Consider the following 14348-nt stretch of genomic DNA (forward strand, 5'->3'; position numbering starts at 1 on the left):
CTACTATTCATTGTCAGGGATCCCCCCATTACTACACATCTACTATTCAGTGTCAGGGGATCGCCCCAATTACTACACATCTACTATTCAGTGTCACGGGTCCCCTCATTACTACACATCTACTATACTTTTCAGTTTCAGGGGGTCCCCCCCATTATTACACATCTACTATTCAGTGTCCGGGTCTCCCCATTGCTTCCAATGAGTACAGAGCTCTTATCAGCAGAGATAAATAGAATAGCAGATAACAATCCTCCCATCCAATCACTAGCAATGCTGATTCCAGCCTCACACTGTCTTCTGATCCCATTCATGCTCCATACACAAGGAGATGATAGCACAATACGATTCATGTCAGTGGTATTCTGTGCTCATCCTGTGTTTGGAGATATCACCGTCTCTATACATTGAGGACAACATTGGGGGGTCTACTCCATTATAACATTTGTCTTTTAAAATTCAATTTCCTGGAGATTTATAAAGTGATGGAATATAAATGATTCCAATACAGAGCAATGAGTTCCATCCATGTAGAGAATAGTTCCATTCATTGCTGGGGGGGAGATTGATCTTCTTCTAGTAACATTTTTCTCTTCTTCTACAGATTGTATAGTACTCACCTGACAGACAGTTCCTGCCCCCACCTGGCATCTGGAATAAGAAATAACCCGACACTGAGGACACTGAACCTGTCTGGGAACAAGCTGGAGGGTCCTCATTTCAGGGAGCTGATGGTGGCTCTGACAACAAGCCGGATAGAGGAATTACGGTGAGTATAACAGGACTGACTGAGACAATCATATTCTGGGATAGTTTAACATTCCAACCTTGAAAAAAATCTAATAATGAAAACAAATATAATTTCTTTATCCTACATCATGGGACACAGAGCATATTCATATCCATTACAATTAGGTTATGATGCCACCAGTAGGCAAGGTTTCCGGGTTTTTTTGTTTAGGTGATGGCCATGTCTGTGCAATCTCTGAATGAAAGAATAGCCAGCTTCTCAATGATTCCAGCTGGAATTAGGAGACTTGCTTTTTGTAGATTTAGTACCTATGGCTTTTCAGTGCTAAGAAGAACGGTACTAAGATCCCACACTGGACACGTGGGAATGGAATGTAAAGTTTCCGATCAGCACTGGACCCTGTGCAAAGATATTTTGCCTTGTGGATAAATAGTTTGCTATATAGGTCAAAATAAAGTTTCTCTGCTGGGCAGCCAGGTCCCTGAAAGCCATTAGTGGCAGAGCCCGCCATGCGCAGTGAAGAATGGACTCCCAGTGGCATGAAATAGAAGGTGTCCTGGCAGCAGCCTTGTTGGTAACCCCCAATGATATTTTCCCCGGGGCAGGACATGAGTGTGGGCCTCCAAAGTATTCTTTATTTTTTAACTTATGCCTCACTTGTGGGTTTTGTGAAGCTTCTCTGGGTGTCCCAGGTGCTACATACAGTTATGTTCAAAATAATAGCAGTCAGACATCACTAACCGGATCAATCACTGTTTTTGGTAGAAATGATATTTCTACATGGCAAATAATTTACTAGCAGGTCTAGTAGAGTAATAGAAATCCAACAGACCCAACAGTCATGACATGCATGCTGCTGATTCTGTGTCATTGAATCACTAATTGAAAGGGGCATGTTCAAAATAATAGCAGTGTGGAGTTCTATTAGTGAGGTCATTCATTCTTTGAAAAACAGGTGGTAATTATTGCCCTTATTTAAGGAAGGAAGGCAGCAAATGTTGTACATGCTGGTTACAGTGCATTTCTCTCTGAAATTCTGAGGAAAATGGGTCGTTCCAGACATTGTTCAGAAGAACAGCGTACCTTGATTAAAAAGTTGATTGGAGAGGGGAAAACATATAAAGAAGTGCAGAAAATGATCGGCTGCTCAGCTAAAATGATGGCAAATGCTTTAAAATGGCAACCAAAACCTGAAAGACGTGGAAGAAAGCGAAAAACTACCATTGGAATGGATAGAAGAATAGCCAAAATGGTGCGGACTCAGCCAACAATCAGCTCCAGGAAGATGAAAGAAGGTGTAAAGTTCCCTGTGAGGACTGTTACAATTAGAAGACGCCTATGTGAAGCCAAGCTATCTGCAAGAAGCCCCCGCAAAGTCCCACTGTTGGGAAAAAGACGTGTGCTGAAGAGGTTACAATCTGCCAAAGAGCACATTGACTGGCCTAAAGAGAAATGGCGCAACATTTTGTGGACTGATGAAAGTAAGATTGTTCTTTTTGGGTCTAGTGGGCGGAGACAGTTTGTCAGACGACCCCCAAACACTGAATTCAAGCCACAGTACACTGCGAAGACAGTGAAGCATGGTGGTGCAAGCATCATGATATGGGGATGTTTCTCATACTACGGTGTTGGGCCTATTTATCGCATACCAGGGATCATGGATCAGTTTGAAGACATCAGAATACTTGAAGAGGTCATGCTGCCTTATGCTGAAGAGGAAATGCCCTTGAAATGGGTGTTCCAACAAGACAACGACCCCAAACACACCAGTAAATGTGCAACATCTTGGTTCCAGACCAACAAGACTGACGTTATGGAGTGGCCAGCCCAATCCTCGGATCTTAATCCAATAGAAAACTTGTGGGGTGACATCAAAAATGCCATTTCTGAGGCAAAACCAAGAAATAGAGAAGAACTGTGGAATGTAGTCCTATCATCCTGGGCTGGAATACCTGATCACAGGGGCCAGAAGTTGGGTGACTCCATGCAACACAGATGTACAGCAGTTCTCAGAAACAGTGCGACTACAACCAAATATTCATGAAGTCATTCAAAGGAAAGCAAAATCTTCAAACATTTTTCAGTTTATATAGTGAATGTTTGAGTTTGTAAAGAAGAATACAAACACTGCGATTTTTTTGAACTGTCTAATATTCACTTTTCTTCCATTTTTTTAGAGGAACAACACAAATTTGATGTATTTTTCTTCATGTTTTGATTTGGAATAGAATGTGTCGTGTTCCCAATGCATTTGTGTGGATGGAAATAAAAGCTATTAGAAGGATTTTCAGCTTTATTCACTTTTTTTCAACACACTGCTATTATTTTGAACATAACTGTAGCTCAAGCAGAGTTTAGGACCAGTCTGGGAGGCTCTAGGCACCTAAAAGGTACCCAGAACCCGGTTGCTTATAGCACAGTGCCCTTTTGGCTGAGTTGAACTGCTGTTCTCAGCAAGGATCCCTACAAACATGTCAGCAGGCCATGTCTTACCAATGGCAGAGTGTAGGTGATAAGGGTTCCCAAATACCTTCTTCACGCAAGGAGGAACCTCCTGGGCACAGCCCCACTTATAATGTATTCTTTGGGGGGTCATTTTGTCCTATGCAGCTTTGATTCCCTCCTCCTATGTGGTAAATCTGCTACTTCTGGGGTACCATACTCCATTTCCTTTGTGACAAGGGAGGAATTGCTGTAATACAGCAGCAGCTTTCCAGAATTCTTGCTAGCATGGACCGCTTTGGTCACAAATGGAAGCATTCCCCTTCTCCTCTATCCCAGTTAACAGAGAAGGAATAGGTGGAGGATGAGGTAGAGGAAGATAAGAATGTTCCTCTACAAGAGGATGCAGAAGAACCTTTTGTCCAAGGAATCTACTCATGAAGAACTCCAGGGTCATATCTCAAATCCAAAAGGCTTTTGTGAGCTTTCCCGTGGAAGTTGTCTAGATTGCTTTAAAGTCACTGCTTCCCGAGTAGTCTTTCAGTCAACCAACCTTCTGTCACAAGATATGATCTTTAATCCTTCTTTACAGTTGCTGGCTTTAATAGCATGGCTGTTGTAGACAGGATCTTGAGAGACGGGGAAGTCTCTGATTCCACTATTCCTACCTTACTGAAGGCTCAGAAGGCAACTTCATGGAAGATTACCAAAAAACTTGGAAATCTTATTTTGCTTGGTGTGAGGCTAGAGGATTTTATCCTTACAAGTTGTGGTCACATCCTGACTTTTATCCAATCTGGAATTGATCTGTGACTAACTGTGAGTATGCTCAAGATTCAGATTTCAGCCTTGGTGGTCTTTTTCCAGAGACAGAAGCGGTTCAGAAGCAGGGTTCAGAAGTGTGCTGCGTACCGAGTACAGGGCTCAGGAGTGCACTGTGTACAGAGAGCAGTGCTCAGGAGTGTGCTACATACAGAGTTGGGGCTCAGAAGTGTGCTGCTTATAGAGTGCAGGGCTAAGGAGTGCGCTGTGTACAGAGTGCAGGGCTAAGGAGTGTGCTTCAGGAGTGTGCTATGTACAGAGTGCGAGGCTCAGTAGTGTGCTATGTACAGAGTGCAAGGCTCAGAAGTGTGCTATGTACAGAGTGCAGGACTCAGGAGTGCGCAGTGTACATAGTGCAGAGCTCATGTGTGCGCTAGATACAGAGTGCTGGGCTCAGGAATGTGCTACATACAGAGTACAGGGCTCAGGAGTGTGTTACATACTGGGTGCAGGGCTAAGGAGTGTGCTACATACTGGGTGCAGGGCTCAGGAGTGTGCTACATACTGGGTGCAGGGCTCAGGAGTGTGCTACATACAGAGTGCAGGGCTCAGGAGTGTGTTTCAAACAGAGTGAAGGGCTAAGGAGTGCACTGTGTACAGAGTGAAGGGCTAAGGAGTGCACTGTGTACAGAGTGAAGGGCTAAGGAGTGCACTGTGTACAGAGTGCAGGGCTAAGGAGTGCGCTGTGTACAGAGTGCAGGGCTCAGGAGTGTGCTTCATACACAGTGCAGGGCTCAGGAGTGTGCTACGTATAGAGTGCAGGGTTAAGGTGTGCTCTATGTACAGAGTGCAGGGCTCAGGAGTGTCCTGTATACAGAGTGCAGAGCTCAGGAGTGTCCTGTATACAGAGTGCAGGGCTCAGGAGTGTGTTGTATACAGAGTGCAGGGCTCAGGTGTGTGCTACATACAGAGTGCATGGCTATGGTGTGCTCTATGTACAGAGTGCAGGGTTCAGCTGTGCACTGTGTACGGAGTGCAGGATTCAGGTGTGCAAATACCAGAGTCTGGCACCCCGCTGCCACTCTGCATGTTGCGTGGAGTGACTAGGATGTGCCTAGGCACCCGTTCACATGACTGATAGTTATATTCATAACTGGGGAGAGATTTTTTTTTTCTAGTAACATTCTTCTCTTCACCTACAGTCTGGATAATACTCACCTGACAGACAGTTCCTGCCCCCACCTGGCATCTGGAATAAGAAATAACCCGACACTGAGGACACTGAACCTGTCTGGGAACAAGCTGGAGGGTCCTCATTTCAGGGATCTGATGGCGGCTCTGACAACAAGCCAGATAGAGGAATTACAGTGAGTATAACAGGACTGACTGAGACAATCATATTCTGGGACAGTTTATTATCCCAGCCATGAAAAAAAACAAATGATTTTAAACAAAAGTGATCACATTTTTTTCATGAAATTATATTAACTGGAGTTTTATAAAGTGATCTAATATTCATGTAGAGAATAATTACATTCATTCCTGGGAAAGAAATTAATTTCTTCTGAGAGCATTCTCCTCTTCTACAGATTGATGTATATTCACCTGACAGACAGTTCCTGCCCCCACCTGGCATCTGGAATAAGAAATAACCCAACACTGAGGACACTGAACCTGTCTGGGAACAAGCTGGAGGGTCCCCATTTCAGGGATCTGATGGCAGCTCTGACAACAAGCCAGATAGAGGAATTACAGTGAGTATAACAGGACTGACTGAGACAATCATATTCTGGGCCAGTTTATTATCCCAACCATGAAAAAAACCTAATAATATTCTGGGAAAATATACACTATATTGCCAAAAGTATTTCCTGCCCCCCCTCCAAATCATTAGATTAAGGTGTTCCAATCCCCTCCATGGACACAGGTGTATAAAATCAAGCCCCTAGGCATGCAGACTGCTTCTACAAGTGTTGTCCCGTGATAGGTTGTCACCTGTGCAATAAGTCCATCCGTGACATTTCCTGGCTACTAAATATTCCACGCTCAACTGTTAGTGGGATTATAACAAAGTGGAAGCAACTGGGAACAACAGCAACTCAGCCACCAAGTGGTAGGCCACGTCACATGACAGAGCGGGGTCAGCGCATGCTGAAGCGCACAGTGCGCAGAAGTCACCAACTGTCTGCAGAGTCAATAGCTAAAGACCTCCAAACTTGGTGTGGCCTTCAGATGAGCCCAACAACAGTGTGTAGACAGCTTCATGGAATGGGTTTCTATGGCCGAGCAGCTGCATCCAAGCCTTACATCACCAAGTACAATGCAAAGCGTTGGATGCCATGGTGTAAAGCACGCCACCACTGGACTCTAGAGCAGTGGAGACATGTTCACTGGAGTGACCAATCACACTTCTCTGTCTGGTAATCTGATGGACATGTCTGGGTTTTGTGGTTGCCAGGAGCACGGTACTTGCCTGACTGCATTGTGCCAAGTGTAAAGTTTGGTGGAGGGGGGATTATGGTATGGGGGTGTTTTTCAGGGGTTGGGCTTGGCCCCCTAGTTCCAGTGAAGGGAACTAATAAGGTGCCAGCATACAAAGACATTTTGAACAATTTTATGCTCCCACCTTTGTGGGAAGTTTGGGGATGGCCCCTTCCTGTTCCAACATGACTGCGCAGCAGTGCACAAAGCAAGGTCCATAAAGACATGGAGGAGCCAGTTTGGGGTGGAGGAACTTGACTGGCCTGCACAGAGTCCTGACCTCAGCCCCATAGAACACCTTTGGGATGAATTAGAGCTGAGACTGCCAGCCAGGCTTTGTCGTCCGACGTCAGTGCCTGACCTCACAAATGTGCTTCTGGAAGAATGGTCAAACCTTCCCATAGACACCCTCCTAAACCTTGTGGACGGCCTTCCCAGAAGAGTTGAAGCTGTTATAGTTGCAAAGGGCGGGTCCAACTCAATATTGAACCCTACGGACTAAGACTGGGGGGCCATTAAAGGTCATGTGTGTGGAAAGGCAGGCGGCTCAATACTTTTGGCTATATAGTGTATCCAAAGCTGGTAAATATTCCAATTGTTGTATTAGTAACTTATTTCGTCTTGAGGCCTCTGTGCCTGGTCTGAATGGAGCAGACCATCACTACAGACAGTCTTCATCAGATAGGTGAACTCACCAAACGCTTGGCATCCAAGAATATCTTTTTTGCATGTAGAAGGTTCAGACAAACTATAAGATGTGGTAGGTTTAAAGTGGTAAAAAGTGATATTTCCTTACACCTCAGTGTGTGCCTTGAAGGAATAATAGCAGGGAATTACAGTGAGGAAAGAAGAGATTACATCATACAAGAGGGAAGGATACAAAAAAAATTGTGCAATAATTAAGCGCAAAATGAATTACAGTATGTGGAAAATACATACAAATAAATTACTTTGTCAATATAACTGCTTCAGCAGCACAATTAAAACCAGAAAAGCTACAGGTTCTGGGGAAATTGTGTGAAGTGTTCTTGCCTCCACCAGTAGTCTACAACTGGAGTGGGCGGAGTAACTGGGTGGAGTGGGTGGAGTAACTGTTGTGTGGTTGGAGTGGCTGGAGTAACTGTTGTGTGGTTGGAGTGGGTGGAGTAACTGTTGTGTGGGTGGAGTGGGTGGAGTAACTGTTGTGTGGTTGGAGTGGGTGGAGTAACTGTTGTGTGGTTGGAGTGGGTGGAGTAACTGTTGTGTGGTTGGAGTGGCTGGAGTAACTGTTGTGTGGTTGGAGTAACTGTTGTGTGGTTGGAGTGGGTGGAGTAACTGTTGTGTGGTTGGAGTAACTGTTGTGTGGGTGGAGTGACTTGAGTAACTGTTGTGTGGTTGGAGTGGGTGGAGTAACTGTTGTGTGGTTGGAGTGGGTGGAGTAACTGTTGTGTGGTTGGAGTGGCTGGAGTAACTGTTGTGTGGTTGGAGTGGCTGGAGTAACTGTTGTGTGGTTGGAGTGGCTGGAGTAACTGTTGTGTGGTTGGAGTGGCTGGAGAGTGGCTGGAGTAACTGTTGTGTGGTTGGAGTGGGTGGAGTAACTGTTGTGTGGTTGGAGTGGCTGGAGTAACTGTTGTGTGGTTGGAGTAACTGTTGTGTGGTTGGAGTGGGTGGAGTAACTGTTGTGTGGTTGGAGTGGCTGGAGTAACTGTTGTGTGGGTGGAGTGGCTTGAGTAACTGTTGTGTGGTTGGAGTGGGTGGAGTAACTGTTGTGTGGTTGGAGTGGCTGGAGTAACTGTTGTGTGGTTGGAGTGGCTGGAGTAACTGTTGTGTGGTTGGAGTGGGTGGAGTAACTGTTGTGTGGTTGGAGTGGCTGGAGTAACTGTTGTGTGGTTGGAGTAACTGTTGTGTGGTTGGAGTGGGTGGAGTAACTGTTGTGTGGTTGGAGTAACTGTTGTGTGGTTGGAGTGGCTTGAGTAATGTTGTGTGGTTGGAGTGGGTGGAGTAACTGTTGTGTGGTTGGAGTGGCTGGAGTAACTGTTGTGTGGTTGGAGTGGCTGGAGTAACTGTTGTGTGGTTGGAGTGGCTTGAGTAACTGTTGTGTGGTTGGAGTGGGTGGAGTAACTGTTGTGTGGTTGGAGTGGGTGGAGTAACTGTTGTGTGGTTGGAGTGGCTGGAGTAACTGTTGTGTGGTTGGAGTGGGTGGAGTAACTGTTGTGTGGTTGGAGTGGCTGGAGTAACTGTTGTGTGGTTGGAGTAACTGTTGTGTGGTTGGAGTGGGTGGAGTAACTGTTGTGTGGTTGGAGTGGGTGGAGTAACTGTTGTGTGGTTGGAGTGGCTGGAGTAACTGTTGTGTGGGTGGAGTGGCTTGAATAACTGTTGTGTGGTTGGAGTGGGTGGAGTAACTGTTGTGTGGTTGGAGTGGCTGGAGTAACTGTTGTGTGGTTGGAGTGGGCGGAGTAACTGTTGTGTGGTTGGAGTGGGTGGAGTAACTGTTGTGTGGTTGGAGTGGCTTGAGTAACTGTTGTGTGGTTGGAGTGGGTGGAGTAACTGTTGTGTGGTTGGAGTGGGTGGAGTAACTGTTGTGTGGTTGGAGTGGCTGGAGTAACTGTTGTGTGGTTGGAGTGGGTGGAGTAACTGTTGTGTGGTTGGAGTGGCTGGAGTAACTGTTGTGTGGTTGGAGTAACTGTTGTGTGGTTGGAGTGGGTGGAGTAACTGTTGTGTGGTTGGAGTGGGTGGAGTAACTGTTGTGTGGTTGGAGTGGCTGGAGTAACTGTTGTGTGGGTGGAGTGGCTTGAATAACTGTTGTGTGGTTGGAGTGGGTGGAGTAACTGTTGTGTGGTTGGAGTGGCTGGAGTAACTGTTGTGTGGTTGGAGTGGGCGGAGTAACTGTTGTGTGGTTGGAGTGGGTGGAGTAACTGTTGTGTGGTTGGAGTGGCTGGAGTAACTGTTGTGTGGTTGGAGTGGGTGGAGTAACTGTTGTGTGGGTGGAGTGGCTGGAGTAACTGTTGTTTGGTTGGAGTGGCTGGAGTAACTGTTGTGTGGTTGGAGTGGGTGGAGTAACTGTTGTGTGGTTGGAGTGGCTGGAGTAACTGTTGTGTGGTTGGAGTGGGTGGAGTAACTGTTGTGTGGGTGGAGTGGCTGGAGTAACTGTTGTGTGGTTGGAGTGGCTGGAGTAACTGTTGTGTGGTTGGAGTGGGTGGAGTAACTGTTGTGTGGGTGGAGTGGCTGGAGTAACTGTTGTGTGGTTGGAGTGGCTGGAGTAACTGTTGTTTGGTTGGAGTGGCTGGAGTAACTGTTGTGTGGTTGGAGTGGCTGGAGTAACTGAAAAGGTTGGACTGGGCAGAGTAACTTTATGGAGCGGGTAGAGTAACTGTGTGGAGTGTTTGGAGTAAGTAAAGATAGTAAACATTACACTAACCAATTGATTGATCAAATTTAAAAAGTGCACATGGCAAGCTTGATAGAGTGAGAAATGCATTCCAACTTTTAATTATTTATATAGCACATTTAATTGCAATGGCCTGCTCACATGTAAGCCGTGTATCGGGGTGGGCTCCCCAGAATACAGTGAAGTCACGAATAAGGAAAGCAACCCCAACACCAGCTTTTGCCACAACAGAATTTTACTTAGATATGGCAAATAAACACAACCACAAATGCTGGAATATACAATATATTTACATACACTCAGCCCAAAGGCTGAGACCCTTGTGCTGCACAGCACGGCGCCTCCTGATGGATGAAGGTAGAAAGTGTAGTAATTTACCTATTGGTGGGCACAACTAAGCGGCCACACCTTACCTGTAATTACCCTAACAGAGCAGGAATCAGTGTATGGGTGTACGGTATGGGCTAGCCTGCGGTGCAGCACAACAGCTTACAATCATACACAAATCTACAGTATTCCCCCTCCCATAACTGGTCCTGTAGCACATGCCTGATTATTCCTTCTGAGCAAAACACCAGTCTGGCTTGAGTTTGTAGGATTTTATCAGTTCTCCAATGTGAAATGTCACTTTAAGTTGTGGAGTCCTTCCAATGATCAGTAACAACACTTGTGGCCTGACACAAACAGAGACCCTAACTAACTAACTATAGGCCTGGACTCAGTCTTATAGGCGCCAACACTGAAAGGAGGTGCGTGCACAATTCTTACCGACCCGGATCCGTATTGTAGCCGCTGATAACTCTGAATAGAACAAAAGTCTCTCCACTAATCATGCGATGTTATCAGCAATGTATGTTGCTTTGCTCCTCTATCCTCATCAGCTTCCTGGCAGCAAGTCTTCCCCTCTTTGGACAAGATTAGCATCTTGAACACCATCAGCTTCACTCAATGGGATTTCTGATTACAGAGGGCAGTCTTCACAGCTGGATGGCAACGGATTCTCCGATCACACAGCCCCCCTTCTCTCTCTCAAGCATGGCTGCTCTCTCTCCTTTTTCCTGTTCACTCTCCAAGTGTAAAACCCCACCCCTTCATGAATAAAGAAATCTCTATGCAGTCTGAGGCTGTGTTAGAACAAAACAGCGACATCTTGTGGCTAAACTGCAGAATGTCAGTCAGAAGGTTTTTAATTTACTTCAATCAGTGTTCAAACAACGAAAGCTGTTTCCCCATCTCACACACACACCTGGGTTCCTATGGCAACTCACTCTACAGCAAGGGCAGAGAAGAGCGGTTAAAAACAAACTGCTCCAACTTGCTCACTTCACTGGCGGTTGCCATCTTCAAACGGTTGTAGTTTAAACATTTTAAATCCTACACCAAAGAGCTTTATATTGTGAGAATTACAAGGCCAAGACCTACATTTTGATGCATAGTATGTCTCTGAAATATTAAAAATGAAGGCACAGTCACTGTTTAGAAATTGCCCTTCAAATTTGAGGTGGCTAGAGTGGAGTTTCAATGAATGTCAATGAGCGGCGTCAGTTGCAAACAAATGGTCATATTTGTGAAAACTATCAGGACTATGGCTTAGCCATTTTTAGTGGCAGCAGGGATAGCTGAATGTTTTGATATAGATTTGTGTAGGTGGGCTTGAAAATGAGGGAGTGATGGCAGTTTAGAAATCATGTCCTGATTTTTCTGCTCACACTCTAGCTTTTGTCAGCTCCCACTCTAGTTTTGAACATTCTGCCATTCATTCCTATGGGACCAATTTCACCACAAAAACGGTGATATTTCATGAACCATTCGGAGAAACGTTCCACAAAGTAATAGCACACCAATCGGGAACAATCCGCACGTTTCGGTATATTACTGTCTATGTAGAGTAAAAACTGTGGGAGGAGTTAGGGTGGTAAATTTGGCTATAATAAGTAAATATATGTGAGATAACAGGAGGTGGTCTTGCCATGCAAGAACACAATAAAAATAAATAGGTATTGAGAAGCACATATTAAAAAAGCACATATCATTTAAAAGCCTTTTTTGAAACGTTTATTGTTTAAGAACTTCAAATACAGCCAATGTGTTTTCAGGCCTCTTGGTTCTTCAGGCCTTGAGCAGTGGATCATGATGAGATGTCATGGAAGACATTCAGTTTGTTGGGGCTTGATAAAGACTGTCCATTTCAATGCACTGTGAACTGCTGGTTGAGTTTCTCAGCTATCAGTTCACATTGTGGTTAAGAAACGGACCCGTCATGCCTCCCATGCACTTCACCAGCTAGATGAAGTACAGTCTGTACTTGATTGGCTCTATTCCCTGTGACAGACTTACAGTTTTGAACCTCAAAGTGCCCTTGAGAGTCCAGGTTAATTGCTTCTAGGGAGGATAGAGACACTAATGTTTTTGTCTTCCCTCCACTCACATCCTGACAGCACCCATGGAGGGTGTAATGGACCACCTGGCACCTCTCTCGGGTGCCTCCATCAGAGGGCTGCTTCCTCACCGCTAGAACACAGGAACAAGATATTATAGCTGGGCATTGCACCCAAGAACAAGCAGACACTAGCTTAGGTGCAAACAGGAACTACTTTATTGAACAGAAATACTGTTTTTTATAAAAATCTACTAGCAATCCGAGATTGTTGGGAATATCAATTTCCCTAAAATCCTGGATGTCATATCTCCACCACTCGGATGTACTTCCAAAGTTTGAATATTCCTGGATTCTCTCAAGTAATAGTTCTGGACCATCAAAATCATAGCCCTCCATGGGCGCATCATCCTTAAGTCATGGACAAACTTGGGAAATTTACCAATTAAGCACCCCATGTCCTTCATCCAACATCATCTCGAGGAAGACCAGATGTTCCAATCAGGTCACCCATTCTTGCTGGGGCTGCTTTCCCAGGAAGGATATCCATAAGTCCCATTAGAGACAGTATAGCTCCTCCAGGATAGCAAGATCCTTTCCACAATGCTCCTGTTCCAGCTACAGCGCTTCTTTCCATATTTTCCAATGAATGACATCCCTCCATACCACTGCATCCTGTACAGAACCAAGTCTGCCCAACTGGGTGAGCATTTGCTGAATCTGCCGCCGAAACGCCGCTTCCATCTGTGGAGAAAATCACCACTCTGCACTGGACTCCGGCAGATATATCCCAGTGTGAAACTGCTCCATAGGGAGGAAGTAAATCCCACAGCTTGCCTCCAAATGTGGTGGACTGCCTGGTACCCTGCTTGAGTGCCTCCATCAATATACAGCTTCCTCCACTCTGGAAGAAAGGACCAAGGTATTATAGCTGGGTATTGCACCTAACAGACAACACTAGCTTAGGTACAACTGGAACTCCTTTATTGAACAGATATACAGGTTTTCATACACTTCAGAAATAGGGGTAGTCCCCACATGATCAATAAAATAAATATTACATATTGGGATAAACATCACACACTTATTTGGTAACAAGGTCAAGTTTTTTTTTTTTTTTTTTTTTTTAATTCAAATATTTATTAATTTTTCATATTTATAAATACATATAAAAAGAGGAAAAAGGAAAGAAGAACATAACAATACATTTCTTCAACAGTCTCATATAATATATAAAATTCTTAATCCTATCTCCTTCTATTTCCCCCTTTTTATATCCCTTACCTCTACCCCTACACCCTACCACATCCCACCACCCTCCCACTCTGCATTTCTCTCTTACATCCTTCCCTATAAAATCAAGAAACTTCTCTTATCATTTCCCATTGCTTCATATATATTCGTTTGACGTATAAAATCTTCCCATTTCCCCCATCTCCTATTATATATCTCCATCTTATCTTCTTGGATATAATACAATTTCTTCATCCTACTAATCTGATTTACTCTCTCTACCCAATCCTTTTCTCTCGGCACCTCTGAACTATGCCAGAATCTAGGTATCAAACCCTTTGCTGCATTCACATAGTACCATATACCCGAGTCTTTGTATTTATTCACTGGTAAGTCTGTTTTATGTAATAAACACACTTCTGGATCTAATCCTATCTTTATCCCTGAGATTTTCTTTATTAAGTTGACCGTTGTCTCCCAAAAACTTTGAATCCTTGGGCACTCCCACCATATATGAAATCACGTACCAATCTTTCCACACCCGCGCCAGCACTCTTGTGTTCTCTCTACACCCATTTTATGTTCAACAGCTGGTGTGATGTGCCATCTTACCAAACTCTTATAATTTACCTCCACCTCTCTCATACTGATATTTTCGTGTGTCTATATATTTTCCTCTGTTTATCCTCATCTATCTCTATCCCCAAATCCTTTTCCCATTTTTCTATGTACATTGGTTTTACTTCCGTGACTAACTCAGTGAGAATCTTATAAATTTTTGCCGTGCCCCGTTTCCCATCTCCCTGTGATTCCAACAGTCTCTCAAACAAATTCCACTCCTTTCTCCCTCTCATAGGTTTCGGAAGACCCTCAACAAAGTGTTTTAATTGGTGATATTTCCACTCATCAATCTTAATAAAAAGTTCCCTTCCACC

General features: G+C 44.6%; 1 protein-coding gene across 1 annotated transcript in view; it reads left to right on the forward strand.

Annotated features, from left to right (window-relative positions):
- LOC149441097 (NACHT, LRR and PYD domains-containing protein 3-like) overlaps positions 1-14348 on the forward strand; it is a 66800-nt gene that overhangs the window by 43658 nt on the left and 8794 nt on the right. Inside the window, exons 9-11 of the mRNA XM_089657731.1 lie at positions 605-769; positions 5158-5322; positions 5545-5709. Coding sequence (XP_089513857.1) covers positions 605-769; positions 5158-5322; positions 5545-5709 — 495 coding nt within the window. The remainder of the gene's footprint in view (positions 1-604; positions 770-5157; positions 5323-5544; positions 5710-14348) is intronic.

The sequence above is a fragment of the Staurois parvus genome, unplaced genomic scaffold (genome assembly GCF_062004578.1).
Source record: "Staurois parvus isolate SC_StPar_1 unplaced genomic scaffold, SC_StPar_1.0 ptg001026l, whole genome shotgun sequence".
NCBI classification, from domain to species: domain Eukaryota; kingdom Metazoa; phylum Chordata; class Amphibia; order Anura; family Ranidae; genus Staurois; species Staurois parvus.